This window comes from Amborella trichopoda, chromosome 3, assembly GCF_054954075.1.
Source record: "Amborella trichopoda isolate Santa Cruz 75 chromosome 3, AtrichopodaSantaCruz75HAP2 v2.0, whole genome shotgun sequence".
Lineage (NCBI taxonomy): Eukaryota > Viridiplantae > Streptophyta > Magnoliopsida > Amborellales > Amborellaceae > Amborella > Amborella trichopoda.
The window spans coordinates 61,216,380-61,236,893 of record NC_142338.1 but is presented as its reverse complement, the minus strand read 5'-3'; the positions used below and the strand labels follow the sequence as shown (position 1 = coordinate 61,236,893).

Genomic DNA, 20,514 nt, shown 5'->3' with positions numbered 1-20,514 from the left:
GTTGATTCGAGGTTATGCACCTGTGCATGTATGTGTATGAGAGAGAGAGAGAGAGAGCGAGAGAGAGAGAGAGAGAGAGAGAGAGAGAGTTAATCAATCCAAAAGAGTAAATGAACTAAAACTCCAAACAACCCCTAGAAACTTGATGATATTATATAGCTTGAAACTCTCCACCCTTGGCTATCTGCATGAATGAGAGAACCACTTGAACAATAAAAAGAAGGCAGGTCGGCCAAAGAGGCAAACATGATGATGAGAGAGAGATCCTCAAAGCAGTATACCTTCTTTTACATAGAACTAGAAGCCAAAACCAGAGGAACCAACCAAGCCCATTATACACCTTTCCCCCAGACCCACCCACCAAAAACAAAAAAAAAGAAAAAAAAGAGAGGAAAGAACCACAAAAAAGAGGCATACACCACCCAACTCATGTATACATGCCCTAAGCCAAAATCTCTTTATGTACCAACTAAATTACACTGGTAAAATGAAGGATAGACCTCTCAGCCATACCTAAAAAAGGGGGCTAATCTGAAAAGGGAACAGAGCAAAAGAAAGAAACACAAGCATATAGCAGCAAGTCTCTCAGCCCAGCCACACTGGAAAAGAATAAACCTTTCTTCTCGGAAAGCCTACACGACCAATCAACAACCCAAATCCAATAACCACTCCTCTCCCATTCTATAAGCCCACTTGGAGCCTCCTTGATAAAGTTGGAAGGGGAGATGCACATGCAAGATTCATTAATAGAGACCCCAGAATTTGTGCCCTTATCTTCTATCTAGTTGTAGATTTTAACTGGCTTCTCAAAAGTGTGACGGTTCTGCAAAAAGATATCATCAGATGTGAGGGGGAGAGAGAGAAGATGTTTTCAGGTCCAAATAAACCTGTTAGAAATAGACATGAACGCTTGTGGGTTTATTATAGAACTCTCTTTCAGTGTCCAGTTACAAATAAAGGGCAAATGATGGCAAAAAAAAAAAAAAAAAAAAATCTTAAAAGATAATGACATTCTACCTGATTGGCCGTGTAGGACCTTTTTGGGGCACTATCTGAATGCTCCAACCCGAGGTACTGCTCCCAAGCTCCATAAACATCTCTTCTCTGCAAGGACGGATGGAATCATATAACAAATGTTCTTGAATGAAAAGAAACTAAGAAAATAGAAATAGAAATAGAAAAAACATGCCTGAAAACGGGTTGATACAACATCAGAATCCTGAAGGTATTCAGGGCGACCCAATGACAAAAATGCGAACTTCCACTGCTCAAGCATCACGAAAAATCAGCCCCATAATAGATGTTTGCACTTACATGCATGTGCACAAACGAAAAACACAAGCATATCATAAGGTGAGTGTGGCTCGTGTGTGTGTGAGAGAGAGAGAGAGAGAGAGAGAGAGAGAGAGCGCGATGGATTGTTGAGGGAGAGGGAAGATGACATGGATTAATGGCCCAGTTAGAGAATACCACATAAACAACCACTATCAAATTAGTGTTATGGATGGATGGACAGAAATGAAGGAGCTTGTTCATGCGGAGGAAAGAAGAAACAATTACCTTAGAGAACTCCTCGTCTGGAACCTGTAGCTTCTTCTGGATCCGTACCTTAACCTCAGCTAAAGTCTCCCCTTCACGAATGACTAAAAAGAAGGGTTCCCCAAAATTCTGAACCTGCTGTTAAAATGAAACAAGACCACAACCAACATAAACTAAACCACATGAGAGAGAGAGAGAGTGTGTCACACCAGTACAACCGCATACATAACACGTAAAGAACCATAAGATATTACCATCTGATTTTGCGTGGTATCCTTGGTAAAGTGGTAAACATGGATTAACCGATCATGAGGGCTGAGGTTTTTCTCTTCTTCCGGGATCTGGGACCATGCACAAAATTGCAAACTCAAATACTCAATATCAAAAAAACTACCCACACCATATTATGATCTGCTTAAGTAGAACTTATGGGTTTCAAGATATGAATTTCAAAACAGTTCTCCAGCAAGGAGATGAGAATCTTAGCAAGAACAATGTTCTGGATTTCATGCCAAAATTTCTATAACTAATAAAAATGAAGGAAAAGTACTACTGAACAATGTTGTCATGCCAATCGGCAAACAAGTGTTGTATTTTCAGAGAACATCATCATTTTAGCCTTTTCTCAATTAATTGGGATTGGCTACATGAATCGTGGTACACATCAAAACAATAGTTATACCCACAGTTTTTTCAAAACAATAGTTATACCCACAGTTTTTTCAACTCTGTAGTAAAAAATTATGAAGTCTGAAAGGGTATAAACTTCAGGTTTCATAATTTTTATCGATATAAAAAATACAAAATAAAAAATAAAATAAAAAGCATTAGGTTTCAACATGTCATACAAATGCAGTTTAATTTGGGTTTTACGTAGCCTACAAGCACGTAAAAGCATGAGTATGGTTTTTGTGTTAGTTATAGTTAACATGCACTTAAAGCGTGGACAATGTAATTTCTAAAGACATAGCAGGGAAGTTCACAGTGAATTTTTTCTTTTATCCCACTATATATCAGCAACTAAAAAACAGACTGGTTACCTCCTCAGCACGTAACGTCCAGTACTGATCATTTATGTTCTCAATCTTCTCACCAAGAGGAAATATCTGCGAAAAAGTAGTTGATAAACCCAGAATCATTCACCCAGTTTCTTTTCTTTTTCGTCTCTTTTTATTTTTTCAAGAATCATGCAACAATTACGGGAAATGAGACTACAAGAGTACTTTTCCCATTGGATCCTTCAATACATCAAAACATACCTTGTAAATCTTGTGATAGAAAACCTCAAGCAATCGAAGCTCAGCACTAGAGTTAGACAGCTCAACCTGTTTTAAGTACACAAGGACAACGACAAACGCAAAACCATTTGAAAGTTAAACGTTTACAAGTTCATTAAAAACACTTAAACAGAAATGAGATCAAATATGATAAAACAAAACCATAATAAACTCAAGATTACATGTATGCACATCAACCAAAACATAATGTCAACATATTTACAGGCATAACCAGGAAAAAACTAAATATCTATGAATAGGTGTGCAAAAGCAGCTTTTATAGCTCAGAAAGGTAAGTTTTCCCTAAATCTTGACTAAATTACAAAGTTTTCCCTAAATCTTGACTAAATTACACAATTCACCGAACATTGTAAACATCAAGTTCCACCCATTTCACATCAATTTTTAGTTTAGATTTCTTTTGCCCATGGGTGAATAAACACAACCCTCGCAAAAATAAGCTAGAGAAGAATACAGCTGACTGAAGTCACAAGTCATTTCACATCCTATACACTTCTCCTTCTTCCCCTCCTTCCGTCCCTCCCTCTTAAGACATGATCATCTTTCAAATAGTTTTTTAATTGATGAGTTTGCCAGTCATTTTTCCCCTCCCCCTCCCTCATGCAAGTATAGAAACACTGTTTTCACGAGACTCACCTTAGTTTTCAAATCATTGATGACATCCCCAACAGTGCTCTGCTTGGGTAGCCGGATACTATGGCTAACAACCTGCAACAAAATAAATAGAGGATTAAGCAAGCCCATGCTCCATCCAGACCACAAGGAGGACAGTCAGATACTCACTTCATCTTTGGTTGAATGATGAAATGCAACTTTTAGGGTTTTCAAACCCTGCAACTCTGGCAGTGGAATATCCAGCACTTCATAATACAATATATCAGAAGTCTGCATAAGATCAAAAAAATTATACGATATTTCTACGCACAAAGAAATGCAAACAATAAAAACAAAAACCACAGAGGAATCCAGTTAATGTAAGTCTCGAGCAAATAATGAATGCACAACCTGGTTATAGTGAACCAGCATATCCGATAGACGCTCCACGCCCCGATACTTTATTGGTTGGGGTTTAGGTTGCTGGGAATAACAGTTGTGAGATGTGAGCCGTATTTTTGTTGGATCATCCAAACCAAGTTGACGAGCAACCCTTTCCACAACATCATCATATGTGTACAGCTTCGATCTTCAAAGAAGTAAAAATTTGTAAGCACAAAGGATTTCAAATGTCATGGGCCAAAAACAGTCATAATACTCACAGTTCTAGACAGAAGTCATCCTCCTTTGGTCTCTCCAATGAACGAAAATGGACAACCTGCACAATTAGATATTATTAAATTATGAAGCCCAATGATGAAGAGAGAGCTGAAACAATTATATTCGCAGATATAACCAGACGAACAAGAAACAATGGAGGAAATGATGATAGCACGGAAGCACTTGAACAGCTAGGTGTACATGTGTATCAGACAAACAATAGACTTCTCTTGCAAGAAAAATCAGCAGAACAATGTAACAAATGTCGTATCATCTATAAAAATGTCTATTTTACACCCTAAAGCTCCATTTTGAGGCACCACCTCAATCTAACATGGAAGATCAATATGTCTATTATATGTAAGGGTGTTTTATTTTCTGATCAGTATCAAATAGTATATTACAAAGATAAGTATGCATCTGCTTACCTGCCGATTATGTACATAATCCAAGAAAGAAGGTACATCTGGATAACGGAAACGTTCATCATTTTCTGCAGACAAGGCTTTCTGGAAGCATATAATATCCCCATCTTCAAGCTGTGCAGCAAACATATTAGGATGCTGTAAGTTCTATTCATAAGAAATCAAAATACTGTTGTTAAGGAAATGACACCAAATTCATTTGTCCAAAGGTCAACAGAGTACATACCTGGCTCGCTCGAAATGCAAGCTTCTTGTCAATATGCTCACACATGACATTCGGTTCAAACTTTATTTCCTAACCAAGAAAAAAATCATGTAAGGAACAAATGGATAACAACAAGCCACACATGAGAATAAGTAAGAGATCACAGACTAGAAACCCAACCTCATAAAGTTCGATTTCTTCATTCGGAGGGAAACCAGCCATTTCATTCAGTTTTGTCAAAATCTCAATTGGCTTTCCCGAGGACTTCACAAAAAGTCTTCCAACATAGCTGGGTTGCAAGAAATATAATAGAAGTCACACAACATGCCAATGTACAATCAATACCTGCACTACTAATGAATGAAACATCATATTTACCGTAGCTCTTCTTTTTCTGGGTCATAAAGTTTGAAAAATAGTAGTATATCTTCTTTAGTCTTCTCAGGGGGAAGGATGGGACGTAGATCCTGCAGGTTCAGATAAGGAAGTTTTGTACAGATTGCAAAAGAGTAAGAAGTGCGCTACCATCAACCAATACATCAAGTACAAAAGCTTATCTCAGCAGAAAACGAAATGAAACCATGTTAAAATAACTTGGACTTTAAAAAAAATCTCACAGGTCCAAATTCCACTTCCAGGAAGAGCCTCAATTCTGCATTATGAGCCTTGTTTGATACCTCCCTCAACTGCCCAACCTACAAAGGCAATAGAATGGAAAAATATATATATATATAAGATCAAGTATGTATGCTCCAGATGATAACAAAAAGGAAAAAGTGCATACCATTCCAGAAAAGTGTGTGTACATGCAGTGCAGGCAAATGTATATAGCTCTAGTACAAGCCTAGGTTTCCAAACAGGAAAGAAATGGAAAGACATTCTAAGGAATAATAAGAGACAATATGCCCCACAAAATCACCCGCTCTGCCCTCTGGAGACCACCCAAGAGGGGTAACATCAAGCTTAACTTTGACGGGTCCTCCTTGGGTAACCCTGGCCCAGCTGGGATCGGCGGCATCTTCCAGAATCATGCCGTCATCACCCACATCTCTCTCTCGGCCTCCATTGGGACCTCAGATTCCACGGAGGCTGAAGAGCAAGCCTTGCTCGAAGGTGTCAGACAGTTCAATCCCTCTTGGGGGGCTTCACCCATCATTCAAGGGGACTCAAAGAATGTCATTCACTGGGTGTCAGACAGTTCAATCCCTCTTGGGGGCCTTTGCTCATCATTCAAGGGGACTCAAAGAATGTCATTCATTGGGTGTCCCATTTAGCTCAACCTCCCTGGAGACTCTGGCACATTTTTGACGAAATTCATCATCTTTACAGGGGTAAACAGGTCTCTTGGACACATATCTGGAGAGAGGGTAATCGCACAGCTGATGAACTTGCTAAACTTGGAGCAGCGACGGAGTAACTGAGTTTCTTGGAATGCGTCCTTTGTATGGCGCAGTTTTTGCTTTTCTATTTTGTTGTACTAGTCTAGTTTTCCTTTTTTTTATTTTCGTTTGTTGCTCTTTTTTGTGTCCCCCATCACCTTTCTCAGTGACTCGCCCTCTTTGGCTTCTTTCGTATTTGTAATCTGTTACCCATCGATACAATGTTAACATTTATCAAAAAAAGAGCCACAATATGCTTGGTATATTATCTTATTAACATAGAAAAACTTATTTTGCCTGGCAGGCATAGGTGGCATCTTTCACTCAGACGCATGTTACACCCTTCAAACCATCTCTGGTTCCGCTAGCAGTTGTGATTCGAATGACGCTGAAATGATGGAAGCGAGATATTCCTAGAGTGTCAAAATGTGATCTCATGGGCCAAGAGGGAACCAGTTTGACCTTGGAGATTAGGTATTCTTTTGAGGAAATTTTCCATAGATGTGCATATTTCGAGGTCCATTTTAGCAGACAGGTGATGCAAATCTACTGCACTCGCCGACTCTATGGCAAGAGAAAGGGTTAAAAGGTCAGAATGATAGTTGTTAGCTCCGGAAGCTCCCACTCTGTCCGACAAATCTTGACCAAGAGATTAAGCATATTAATAAAATCAAATATAATTCAAAGACTACCTTCCCACCAAAAGGAAGCATTCAACATCCTTGATGGCCATAGATAACCGTTAACTAGGGAATAGAAAAAACATTTTAAGAGCCAGTATACCTGCATGGCCTTAGGTATATTCTTCTTTCCACTATAAGGGGATAGGGGCTAAATACGGCTATTATCAAATAGGTCCTGTTCAGCAGCATTCTCTACACAGGTGGAGTCCCAAAAGCGATGAACATAAATGAATTACAGTACGAAACCCGCACAGGCAGCACAAGATAACAGTACTAAATCCCTTTGGTGGACCATTCAAAAAGGCCCCAAAATACAGAACTTCCCCACATTGCACATATCAGCTATGAGATCACAAGTTACCACAGGCAGGCACTTCAGCAGCAGAACAGAGTATTCAAAGACTTCAACGCATATGGAATTTCCACCATCTATAGAATATTTAACCTAATATCCACCATTCATGTTTATCCACAAGAATGGCGCAATGAGCTGTCGCCAAAATTTTCAGCCGCCCAATCTTTTTGGCAGGAATAGCTTCTCAACTCCACCACCTATGTACGCATAGAAGGTCGATACTGGCTAAGAGTACCCAATTATTGTACTCATAAAGAGTATAGTACCAGGCAGCGTCACCTCCACATGTAGGGCTACACATGGGGAACTGCATGTGACATCAAAAGGCATAAAATAGCTCACAAGCAAGTCTGAACTTCGGACATCTTGTGAGGGAGCAGCAAAATACTACTTGCACAGATATGCCTTGCCATAGTAGCTTTTTATACCTGAGTACTACAAGACTGGACACGCGTGTAGGTACCCATGTAACACTGGTATCACAACCCTTTAAAAGATAAAGATAAAAAAATAAAAAATAAAAAATAAAAACCAAAAAAGGCTTTCCTTGGCTAAAAAATCAAAATATTCAGATAAAAGTCTATCTTTGCTCCAAATTGATGTATGAAGTAAGATAATTTGTAAAAATTACTAATAATAGAAACAGGCTGCAGGAATTTTAAAAGAAAACATGGCTTCCAGCAATCTTATAAACGAACCCAAATATTTATAGAGCAATCCCTCATTCCAGGAAAAGGTGGACTTTGATCTTTCTAGCATGCATAGGAAACAAAAAACCTTCCTTATCAAGAGCATTTGAGTGGTTATGCATAACACATTCCATATCATACAGCAAGCAAAGTGACTGGTGAAAAAATCTGCATATTGAACAACAATAATTCCAGCGTATGGAATATGTAACATGCTAATGGGGAGCACATAAGGAGATGCGTCTCTTACCGATTGTGTTTCTTCTTGATGGGTCAATGGCCTGTTGGGGCGATAGGTATGGTTTTGACGCTTAGCCCACAGCCAAAACCGTTGAAATTGCACTGGTACGCCAAACTCCTTTGCGACCTCTTCCTAAGAAACAGACATAGTTTTAGAGAACAAACAAACCAAAAATAAAATAGCAGGGAAATTGAAATAAGAATATGAGCACAAGGGGGAAGATACGCCAAGGGCACATACAACATCATGACAAGCCACTGGCAAGGCATACTAAATACTAAAGCGTTATTTGTACAGCTGAGATCCTCTTCAAAAACTGATTAAGTACATAAAACTAATAGTTAATGAAGTTCCAATGTGGACCACATTTTCAAGCACTGGCAATGCCCCAGTAAGAAGAACTGCAACAACAGATCTCTGATAGAGATAAAATGACTTAAAATCAGAAGACCATATACACAAAAGTATCCTATGCATTGGGACTAGGTACTTAGCACAATTACTTATCAAAAAAAAAAAAAACTGTGCACATGTATGGATACTAACACGAAGTTAGTGCCAAACAATACAACTATCTATCAGTTGTAGTTGGGACTTGGGTGTTTCTGAGTGGCCCAGATACCACATCAAAAGATAGGAAACACTCAGTGACTGTCCAGAGAGGTACAAAAGGGACTATGTTGCTTAACTGGACTTGCATCTCTTAGGCATGATTTTTGGTAGCTCTTATAAGGCTCATTTTCCAATAGTGTGTGGTGTGTAGGGTGATTCCCTCGACAACATTAGAAGGTCTGGAGGTAGTGAGATCACCTTTGGCATTTACAAGCTATTAGGAGAACAAGGAAGTGAATCATTCTGTCTGTATTAAAAACTTTTGTCAACCGAGCAGATACTTTAGGCAATAGCCAATTGGGGGGACAATAGAGGTGAGAGTTGGAGGTGTGGAACTTCTTCACATCTTACAGATAAAGAATTTTGTATGATTGGTGTTTGGTGCCTCTCACCTCTTGCTATTTAATAAAAGCTTATCATCTACCCAAAAAGAAAGACCAAAATTTGCAATTATTATATAAAAAGTAGAGCAGTTATCCAATATATACTTAATAAATAACTTATCAATATACATGATATTTAACCCAGAAAAATATACATGATATTTATTTGATTTATTCTATTCAATATTGATATCTGTTATCATAGATATATCCAAATATCACGCAATACATGACTATTCCTTTCTTCTTTTCCTCAGTAATAAATCACATAACAAATACTTCAGTCACAAAGTATACAAGCAATACAGTTCATACTTTAGTTTTGATCCACAATCATTGTTATGAAAAAGACGGACTTGATTTGAAGCAATAACCAAGTAATCTAATGGCTATATAGGTGCCTAACTAGGCGTAGAATATACAGAAACTGATGAGTTGATAAAAAAAGATACATAACTGTACAGGGGCCTGCACTTAGAGAACAATATGAACAGTCAGGATTGCTACAGTTGAGAGAAATAGATCAATAGATAAAACACCTTGAAAACACTGAAAGGCATTTGCTTCTGAATACGGAAACTTCGAACTTTGTCGTGGTCCACAAGATCAAAATATATATCCTTTCCTATTTGTTCTGCTAGATCCTCATTTTTTGCAACCTGAAAGACATATTTAACATAAGCATTTAGTCCAAAGAAGCAGAGCACAAAGGTGAAGAGGACACTACTGACCATGATAATAAGGATAAATTTCAGACCTTTATGATGGTATAAAGGTGTGCCTCTGCTTTCTCCTTCTTCTTGTGCTCTTTCTCTTCTTGTTCTTTCTTCAATCTTATCTGAATTTTAAATTGCAGAGGCTCAATGTAAATTCTGTCACTAAATCCAGGAAGACAAGAAATATAAACCAGAAACACTCCTCTTACCCTAAGATGTTCAGCAATGTCCTTCTCATCCACATTACAAATGACTTTCTCCTTGTCACTTTCTCGGATGTACACAAGCATGTACGCATTTGAATATTTTGTAAATTTGAATGGTGTATTATTAAACCCAGGATTTTGTGGCAACTGCTAGACACAGTACAAGAGGAAAATAATGTTAAAAGTGGAAACAAAAATACCAGGAGAAAGTCATTAAGAAAATTTGGAGCTTCTTATTCTGTGCAATCATCACCTCCTCCTCACCACCATACTGCTCCTCTAATGCCCTCTTCATATCTTCTTTTGTCACACGCTCATCGTCAAACTTGAACCTAATAACAAGGTTTTGTTGATTAAGTTACAGATTTCAAATAACAATGCGTAACATAGCAATGAAGAAGTCAAAAGAACGAGGAAGCAAACTAAAAAAAAGCACAAACAATGCCATTTTTCCCAAAATGCTAGCACCTATTAGGACTAAACAAGGACTTCTTGTAAAACGATTTTGAAAATTATTTCGCAAAAGCAAGAATTTAACAGCCCGTTATAGACAAATAAAACCCATTAATGGCATCAACCCACTGTAATGAACACAAGGTTACGAGAAAAAAATTGCATGAAAATCACAACTAAGGTAACCACAACATGGTGGAATAGAAATGAGAAATTGTAATGCATGGACTAAGCTAAAAATGGAAAACAAGCTCCTTTAACACTTTCTATGCTAATGAAAATCAAAATAGAAAATATGCACAGACATACCATTGGTCAGAGAGGGTTGGCCTGATGAAAGCATAATAATGTCCACCGTGTACACCACCACTGTGAACTAGAACACTGCAAAAAAAATTGGCATAATTAGGTTTCATATTGTTCCAAAGCCACATTAAACATTCATCAATATTAATCCTGAAACTGCTATCACAGAAATCAACCAATACAAACTCATTATCACTACTCATGAGAAAACCCAGTGTTAAGAGACCTAAATGCAAAAATGAGAAGGGAAAGAAAGGGAAGAGAAAAAAAACCCAAAAACTAGAGTATGGGTATAATACTGAGCTCCTAGTAGCCAAATTCAGAACATATGACTTGTAGAGTATGAGTATAATACTGAGCTGCTCCTAGTAGCCAAATTCAGAACATAAGAAACAAGTCGTATTCAGCATGGCACGGAAATTAGCCATGCCATGTGGAGTGTCACGAAGATAACCAAGCACTGCCATATGAAATATGGCCTCAATTGATCCAAGAAATCCCTAGAAACAAGGTGGTAAGCAAAGGAAAAAGTACGCAATAAAATACAAGGTCTTCCCCAATGCATTGACATTCAACCATTACAAAAGGCACTATGAGCATTTTTGTGGTTTTATTCTCTTCCTTTCTCTTCCCTCGTACTACTTCCAACCATGTCCTTGTGGGCCAACCCCTTGCCCTTTTTGAGCCTTCCAATTGAACTAATTTGTACCTCCTAACGGGCGCTGTATTGCGTATATGCCACACATGACCAGCCTACCTAAGTCTACTCTCTCTCATCTTATCGCCTATTGGTGTCACCCCTAAATTTTTCCGAATGAATTCATTTCAAATTCTATCTTGTCTTGTCTACGCACTCATTCATCTTAACATCCACATCTCCACTACACTCATTCTATCGGTATATGGTTTTTTGACCACCCAACATTCCACCCCATAGAGAAAAGCTGGTCTCACAGATATGCTATATATATATATATATATATATATATATATATATATATATATATATATGAGAAATGATCCTATAGGACCATTAAATTTGTGTAAGACCCCAAGGGATCACCATTAAATTTGGCACGGATATATAGAAAATGTTAAGTCCTACACCCATGTGATAACTTTTCTAGAGATCCGTGCCAACTTTAATAGTGATCCTTTGGGGTCCTACACACATGGGTGGGGGAGGGTCCTATATGATCATTACTCTATATATATCTATAAGGGAATGATTTCATGAACGGTTGTATAGTAGTATAATGCAAACATCTTCAAAAACTATGTTAGAGACATTTGTTTGACACGAATTTTTAAATGTACACTCGTTTCACTCTGAAGAACAATCACAAAAAAGAAAATTTCGAAAAAAATGCTCTAGAAAGTTTTCACTATAGCACAATTACTACAAGCCGTCCATTTTATTAAGATGGTTAGATATAGGCCTCAGAAGGATTTTTTTATTTCCAAAATTTGTATATAACGTTATCATCATTAGATTAATATTGCTAAAAAAGAGAAAAGGGATTTTGAATTTGTTAAGGCCTAGATCTAGAAATTCACCAAATGGATGGTCGAGATTCATTGTTGGATGGGTACTAATTTTGACCATATCTAGGGACAAATTGAAAAAAAAAAATTGTAGGATTTGATTATGAGGATGAAGAGAATGTGTGTACAAAATTTGTGGTCATACAAATGCCAAAAAAATGGTTTTCTAGAGGTGTGGTTTCATTATACTACTATACAAACGTTGCATTAGATCATTTCCCATTACATATATATATATATGGAAAAAGTTTATATCCAGCCCCTCTAAACAATCAAATTAGACCCCTCCTCTAAAATTTCACTAAGAGAGGTTGTTTTGATGTCCAACTATCCTCAATTTGATCATCTCGACATCAAAATGCATGGACATGAGAAAAGATGGATTTCAAGTTCTGGAAATAGTGTATCTTGTATAGCATTTTTGGATCGTCAATTTTAAGGATTAGCAAGTTTTCATAGATTTGTTCGATCTACACCATTTTTTAAGCTTGAAAAATTATAATTAGAGATGAAAATATATTTTAAGGCTATCACAAAGATTTCCAGTATTGAAACCACATTTCTCGGCATTATTTGAAGGTGTGCTTTACTTTGATTGTTTAGAGCCTCAGCTCTATACAAACTGTACTCGACCAAATTCCAGCGACCAGATTGCTAAGTTAGGGGGATTTGCTTCAGCCCAAAGGATCATTTTCATTCATCACAAATCAATTTAAGGAGAAAACGATTTGGAACACCAATCCCCAAGAATGACCGTCAATTTGATGGACAAAATAGATTTAGGATTTTAAGAGCTCAAAGTCAATAAAAAGAAAAAAGAAATTAAAAAAAAAAAAGAGGACTGATCACAAGCTGAATCATACACATCATAAAAAGTCTCTAACTCTCAACTTATCCATGAACTATATTTACATAAACAACATTTCAAGACCATTGTTCTCCATACATAGCAGTAAATATTCAAGGTCTGACAAACAAGTTACATGAGCATACATCAATTTTTAACACAATAAAAGAAGAAGAATTTAACAACTATCAAGAAAGAGTCATACATAATGAATGGATGATGCACGTACCTGTGCAGCGTATAAAGGTTCCGGACACTCCTGTCTGCATCTGGAGAAAGATATTTCCCATTCTCTCGATCAAGGTCCAATTGTAATGGGAACTCGTACCTGTCATTTATCTGCAGGCAAAACAAGCATAAGAACCAAGAAACTATGCAAAGGATTTTAGTTACAAGAAAAATGAACTAAGGAAATATTAAAGCTACTATGAAATGAACAAAAACTACAAAAGCAATATCACATTCTAGACAATCTTAAAACAAAACTAGTTAAACAGAAACCCTCAATAAACTTAATCGTTTAGCGAATTAATGACATCTTTCAACTATAACATACATTCCTTAGCCATTAAACAGTTGCAGGCTCACACAATGAGGAGAAACGAAATGTGTATAATTCATAACAGAAAAAGGACAATGCGCATAATTAGCTTCTAAGGACTTATAAATTGTTATTGGGTAAAGATAAACTAACGAGAAGAAAGTATAAACAATCATGATGTGTCTTTTAGATAATAAACCATCACTGATGGTTTTCTATAAGTAACAATAACAAATTGTAGTAAAACTTAAAACAAATACTCATCAAAAAAAACAAATAAATCTAAAATATCATATCATGAAGTCATACTCATACAATCTCTTATGCAAGCAAAAAGAAAATAAATTTTCCATTGAATGAAAAAAATAACAAATCTACATAAAATGATCCACTGGCTGAAAAAAAGCCATGCTTCTCATTTTTTTAAGAAAAAAAACAAATGACTATCAAAATCCCCACATAATAATCACTGGCTCCTAAAAAGAGCAATCTATTTGGGAGTGGTGGATCAAAAGGGAACATTCCAAAAACAGAAATTGATACTCCAAATTATGGTGAACATTACATATCAAGGTGATTGAGAACTTCTCTAAGTAAGGAACTGCCGATGCATAACCCACTTGATCTACAGAGGCATTTCAAGATACAACCACATGTAATATGAATCATCACAACAACATGAAGTGGTGAAGTGGTCGAGTAGAATGTATGCCCTGGATGTGGAACCAAACTAAATCCATGATGAAATAGACTGAGTAGAAAAAATCAATTATTTCATACAGACCTTAACCATTGTATCCCTCATGAAATCGTACTCAAAGCGCTTTAGCTGAAGTTGCAATACAGGAGGGAAATCAATGAAAAGCACACCCTTCCGAGCATCCTATTCAGATATGTAGCATAATCATTAGGTAACATCACATAGAATGATATAGAAAAATCTTTCAAAGCTGATAAGGTTTATGCAGTATAGGGAATACCCAGCATTAAACAATGCCCTCCCATGGACAATACCATGATAATCACGTAAAAGATCCACTGTAATGGTGAAAAATGAAAGGGCGTAATGCACAAAGAGTTTCTAACCTGCAAACCATGTTGCTCGGCATGGTACTTGTTGTCACCTTCAAGACGTTCGACTTCCACATACTTGTCAAAAGAAGCATATACATCACGACAGCCTTTGACATCAAGCTGGAGGTCTGGGAGGGATTTGAATAAAATACATATCTTCGGTCGGTAATAATATATAATGAAAGAATCCACAGAAGAGCCCCAATTATGCGATTTAATAATACAATAAGTAAAAGGAGAGTACCATAAAATGACTCCTTTCTTGTCGATTTGTAATCTACATTAATGCACTCAATGTAGTTCATGTGGTGCCCTTCAAATAATTGCTGTATCGTACCCTCGACCACTGTACCCTGAGCAGGTAGAATCAAATGTAAACTAAACAATACTTGAAACTGAAGCAAACCATGCACTGCTTTAACGATGAACCAGCATTATATACAAATCCTGTGCTAAACCAAGCTACCCAATACAACAAACCAAAGAAGCCATCAAACCTTCATCTTGTCCTCCAGTTTTTCACAAAGAACCCTATTAAGCTCCTGCACATCATGCTGCATGAAAGAATCATATGTGTCCCACCCGAAAGATTTAGTCAGCTCTTTTGTGGCAACACTATTGTCACTATACTGTAGTTTGTAGAACAAGCTCTGTAGCGCTAGTGGGATGCTCCCAGATGGCATATCATTTTCAGTGGTGGGCATATGGTAAACCGCCTGTTAGAACAACATTTGAATCAAATATGTTCAATCAAAGCACCAAACAGTAAACGAAATGTTTTTCTGATGGTTAACATAATGAATACTGAAGAAACATCAAAGTGTACCTAAAGGTCAGAGAGAGACTAATATATATATTGGCACAAATATAACCTAAGGAGACCAAAACAATAAATAATGTGTGTCACACAAACAAATAAGCGTCCCCAACACTCAAATAGGTCCTACCAGAACCTGTTTTCCACCTCAGCGTTGCTTAGAAACCTCATAGACATCAATAGACAAAAAAATCATCACATAATTGTCCAGATACACTCAAAATTCTTACATGCAGTGAGGAGTATATGTTTTTGACTCAAGAAAAAATAAAGGAATGGAGGTCAGCATCAAGACCTTTCTGAAGTATGGAATATGGTAGAGAGTCTGAAGAAGAGAATTCATGTAACAAGTTGCTCCCTGGTTTTTGAGCCCAACATAACCAGTTTCTTTCTTAGAGTCATACGTCCAATAATCAACGACTCTACGGACAGCAACTTCTGCTTCCACTACTACTGTATCATTAACAAGATACCCTTTGTTCGGGTCATAGAGGTCACTGAGAGGCATAAATGATGTGAAGCCCCAATCACTTTCTCGGGCATTAAATTGGTGTTGTGTGTCTGCATTAAAAATAACCCAGATGTTTAGGACACTATAAATTCCAGTAGCTGCATATTAGCTCAACAATCATGCAAATGTTATGATATTCTAATTCTTTCAGATAGAGAATTCTGAGTCTAATGCAGCACAGAGAACAAAAATTCAACAAGAGATGATAGACCACAAGAGAGAACTTGCCCATATGCCACTAGTTTCATGTATTATATTTTTATTAGCATCAAATGTCCAAGTAATGTGTGCAATAAATAATAATGGCCCGATTGACAACCCCTAATGGACAGAGGGGGTTGGACAGAAATATCATTAAAGCCGGGGTAATTAAGAATGCTTGCTATCATGCAAGTGTAGTATTCGGAGTATGACTCTGGGAAGTGCTCCTGCTCTTATCCACACTTGTTACAAATGAGAAAAAGACGCATTAAGAAATGTCTGGGGAACAAAAAAAAGACATGTGACTGCGACATACCTCATACCACATTAGCATCTAGGTTACCTCGCATTATCCAACAATCTATTAAGTAAAAAGATTCATATAACATTATCAAAAGTGATTCATCTAACCAATCTTTACCTTCCTGACTGCATATAAGCCCTACAAGTAAACATTCACTAAAGCCGCATGTAAGTGCATTACAGTAGAAATATGCTTTCCTTAAGTGACTGCTTGAATACATTCAAGTATGACATGTACTCGAATTGAGTTCATATTTCATAGTCATTATCATTTGAATACTACCTAACATAAATTTCATTTCTTATGCTTTCACTTCTAGACATACAACCACACCTACTTTATTTTATTGCATCACAATCTCCACACACTTAATTCAGTAGATGCTTCATTCCATAGCGCTCACATTAGATAATGAAGAGAAACAGTCGAACACAGATACCTTTTCTTATTGTGTACTTGCTATTAAGCTGGTTTACGACCGACAAGCAGAACTGTGCATATCGACTCCACCCATAAGGAAGAGTAGCAGAATCCGCCACATCCAAGTACATCGACAAGTGGTCCACATTATTCCCTTTGGGGAATATCAGCACCCGCCTACCAAAACCAAAATCCCATCAATTAAAACAACAGTGATACCATCACAAAAATGGTGCACAGACCATTCCCATGACAAGAATCAACCAGATCAAACCACGTCATGCCTCAGAATGCAGCAAGATGAGAAATCCAATGTGCCACAAAATTGAGTTGAGAATCAAAATACAGCAAAATAATAGTCCCAGTGTGCCATACTATTGAAATTCAATGATCCCGACTTAAAATATCTGCTTAAACCGGTGCAAAAACAAACTAGGGAATATGCATGAATTCGCGCTAACCCAGAGATTTTCAACAGATAAAATATGCTGGAATTGAGATCCCTAGTACCATTTGTAACCCCCGACTACAAATATGTCGGAGTAGTGCTTTTTGCTGTTGAGCCTTGAGAAATTCTCGATCGTCCAAGTGAATCGAGAAGTTGGGGGATCCTCAACAGGCTGGTTCTCGGCCGTGCTAACAGTTTCCCCCTGCGCCACTACTACACCTCCAAATAGATAGAAGGTGTAAAACAAACAAACAGCACAGGGTAAATCAACGAACAAAACATGAAACACAAAGCCATGAGGAAGCCAAACACGAATATGCAGGAAAGAATGGAACCAATTCCATCTTTCACTGAAATGATGTGGAATCAATAGATTCAAACCAAGAAAGAAGCTCTATAAATTTCAGGAGGTGAAAAGTGCACAGAGTTCGAAGAGCTCAAGATACCTTCCATTGGTTGAGCATTATCGTTGAACTCTGAATGAGGAACCAGCATCTCGTCATCCTCCTGCTGCAAAAGAGAAACAGCAGAAGAATTTCATAGCTTTTAGATCTACTAAAACCCTAGAAAAATCACCGCCGCAAGAGCCTAAACTAAATCCCTAGGGATCAATAACAGGCAAAATCAGATCGAAATTGCAGATACTCCATGAAGTAAACCCCAATCAAGAACCATTACCGATGCAAATAGTCCAAAAAAAGAGGTAAAACATTAAGGGTAAAAGCGCTCTGGGAATAGAGAGCCAAATTGCCTAGGTTAAAATAAGAAAAAAAAACAGGCACATGAATAAAGAGGGAGAAGAAGAAGAGATAGACAGAGAAAACCATTAAACAACGGGAAAGTAAGAAATTAGGTTAAAGATTCTTACGTCTAATGGTGGAGGTGTCATCATAGTCATGGATGCGGGTGAAGCACTGGTTAGATAGAAGATCGAAATCTAGAGAGAGAGGCTGTGAACGGAAGGGGGAAGGGGAGGGGGGGAGAGAGAAAGGGAAGCGGAATTGGCCCTGCGAGCGAGGGGCACAACGAGAGGAAGGAGGAGAAAGAGACTTAGTTTAGAGAGAGAGGGGTTTTATTTTTTGAGGGGGAAAAACGAAACTGAATGAGAATTAATAAAAGGAAAAGTTTATATAGAACCGAGGCTATAAACAATCAAATTAGATCCTACCTCAAAAAATTCACTAAAAGAGATTGTTTCGATGTTCAAATATCCTCGAATTAATCATCTCAGCATCAATATGCACAGACATGAAAAAAAAATGGATATCAAGTTTTATAATAATAAATTTTATAATTTATTTTTAGATCGTCAATTTTTAATATTTTCAAGTTTTCATAGATCTTGCGATCTACAATATTTTTGAAGCTTTAAATTTTATAAATAAAAGTAAAAATATATTTTAAGACTCTGGCAAAGATTGTTAATATTGAAACCGTATTTTTCGACGCTATTTGAAAGTAGGCTCTAATTTGATTGTTTAGAGCGTAAGCTTTATACAAACCGCACCCATAAACTTTCGAGCCCTTTCCCTCTCCCCATCCTTTTCACTGTTTATCATAAGGCCTGCCTCTTTCTCTGTCTTAAATTTATTTCCCTCTACAACTTCAACATAGAGATCGCAATTGTAGAGAGAGAGAGAGAGGAGATACATAATGCCCTTTATTTACATTCAAATTCTCTTTATCTTCAGCATAGTGATCAATTGTAGAGAGAGAGAGAGGAGATACGTGATGCCCTTTATTTATATTCAAATTCTATTTATCTTCAGCATAGTGATGGCATTTTCTTAGGGAGAGAAACGTGTGCACCTCCCATAAGATCTCTCTCATGCACAAACGTGTAAACTCTAGAGCGAGAAACAAACCATAGTCCTTTTAGAGAGAAAACATAACACTGCCCCATTGTAAGGGATCTCTCCAAAATCACACACGTATATTCTAGTGTGATTAACATCTCATGTAGTCTCTAGAGAGAGAAACAACGTTGTATACTCTCTATTTCTAATAAATGTTTGCAAGAGAATCACACGTGTATAATCCTTTAGAGCGAGGAACTCATGGCTTACAGATAATTTGGGAAGAGAGTGATGTCTTTGAGTGAGAGACACACGTGTGTACTCTAGAGTGAGAAACAGCACAATAGTTTTTTAGAGAGTGTGTACTCTAGAGTGAGAAAGAGCACAATAGTTTTTTAGAGAGAGAAAACCTGCCCACTTCTCTATTTATAAGAAACAAATGCAGGAGAATCACACACGTGTTTGCTCATTTTAAGCAAGGGAATCATAACTTCCTAGAGAGAAGATTTCTAATAGACAATTTGGAAAGACCCATGAATTTTGAGAGAGAGAGAGAGAGACAGAGTTGGTAAATTTGCATACCTTGGTGAAGTGCATCAATAGAATGACTATTTACTTGCATGTAAGCTTGTATCCTCATTTACATATTGTGTTTGTATCTAAATACTTTGATGAGGGTAAGGATAAAAGTGTCATTTAAGACCTTACTTGATAAAGGGTTGATAAGATACCTTGTACTGGTGGGGTAACTACTAACTTTCTCTCTTTGGAATTCAAGGGGTGAACTACTAACTTTCTTCACAAGGTGGGTTTCTTTCTAGATTAGGGTTTGGCATGCAATGATATTATTGATAATAGTATTAGTAATGATATTATGAATAAGGGTTTTGTTAGGCTATTAGTAACAATACCTTATTCGGGTTTTTTTAGGCTACACCATTTGGTGGTGTAGATTTTGAAAGTGTTCGGTATTTTTTTACACTAAAATACCTTTGAATTGTAATACAAAATTTTTAAAGTAAGGGTATTTTTTATCATTTAGAAAGATAGAATGGATATTTTTATAATAAAATAGTAGCATTATATTAATAGATAAAAACAAGTAATGCATCTTGTAGATGATGTCATATATCATATCAATGATGTCATTGTCTACTATTGTTAATAAATGATTTTGTTTCTATTAGAAATTTTTAATTTACCCTTGACTAATTACTTCAAATACCCCTAAACAAAAAGTTACTATACTATAGGATCAGAGTATCT

The 20,514-nt window shown here is 37.0% G+C and overlaps 1 protein-coding gene across 4 annotated transcripts; it reads right to left on the bottom strand.

Moving 5' to 3' along the window:
• Positions 1-116: 116 nt before the first annotated feature.
• On the bottom strand, positions 117-18,553 carry LOC18421576 (ubiquitin C-terminal hydrolase 12). Of its 4 annotated transcripts, none has more exons than XM_011628061.3 (32): positions 18,321-18,553; positions 17,899-17,962; positions 17,515-17,671; positions 17,024-17,181; positions 15,864-16,129; positions 15,249-15,467; positions 14,996-15,104; positions 14,764-14,879; positions 14,462-14,560; positions 13,366-13,475; positions 10,748-10,822; positions 10,239-10,317; positions 9,989-10,132; positions 9,821-9,901; positions 9,603-9,722; positions 8,078-8,200; positions 5,339-5,416; positions 5,100-5,188; positions 4,902-5,010; positions 4,743-4,811; positions 4,520-4,630; positions 4,094-4,149; positions 3,843-4,020; positions 3,621-3,722; positions 3,474-3,545; positions 2,799-2,864; positions 2,580-2,645; positions 1,794-1,880; positions 1,561-1,677; positions 1,190-1,264; positions 1,018-1,104; positions 117-823 (listed from the first exon to the last, which is right to left on the bottom strand). In XM_011628061.3, exons 1-32 carry the CDS (start codon positions 18,348-18,350, stop codon positions 782-784), a joined length of 3,354 nt encoding a protein of 1,117 aa, XP_011626363.1. In that variant the 5' UTR covers positions 18,351-18,553; the 3' UTR covers positions 117-781. The 4 variants fall into 4 exon arrangements, with proteins under 4 accessions (XP_011626363.1, XP_020522197.1, XP_011626396.1 ...); XM_020666538.2 differs by having other exon boundaries at positions 1,561-1,674; XM_011628094.3 differs by having other exon boundaries at positions 17,515-17,665; positions 18,321-18,552.
• Between the last annotated feature and the right edge of the window lie 1,961 nt (positions 18,554-20,514).

Bases quoted from the DNA above. Each gene is read 5' to 3' on its own strand.
- LOC18421576 (XM_011628061.3), bottom strand. From the start codon at position 18,350: ATGACTATGATGACACCTCCACCATTAGAC. The intron at 5,189-5,338 runs GTGAGATTTTTT...CTGAACCTGCAG, and splicing joins TGGAAGTGGAATTTGGACCT to GATCTACGTCCCATCCTTCC. The intron at 4,812-4,901 runs GTTGGGTTTCTA...TTTCTTGGTTAG, and splicing joins AAGAAATCGAACTTTATGAG to GAAATAAAGTTTGAACCGAA.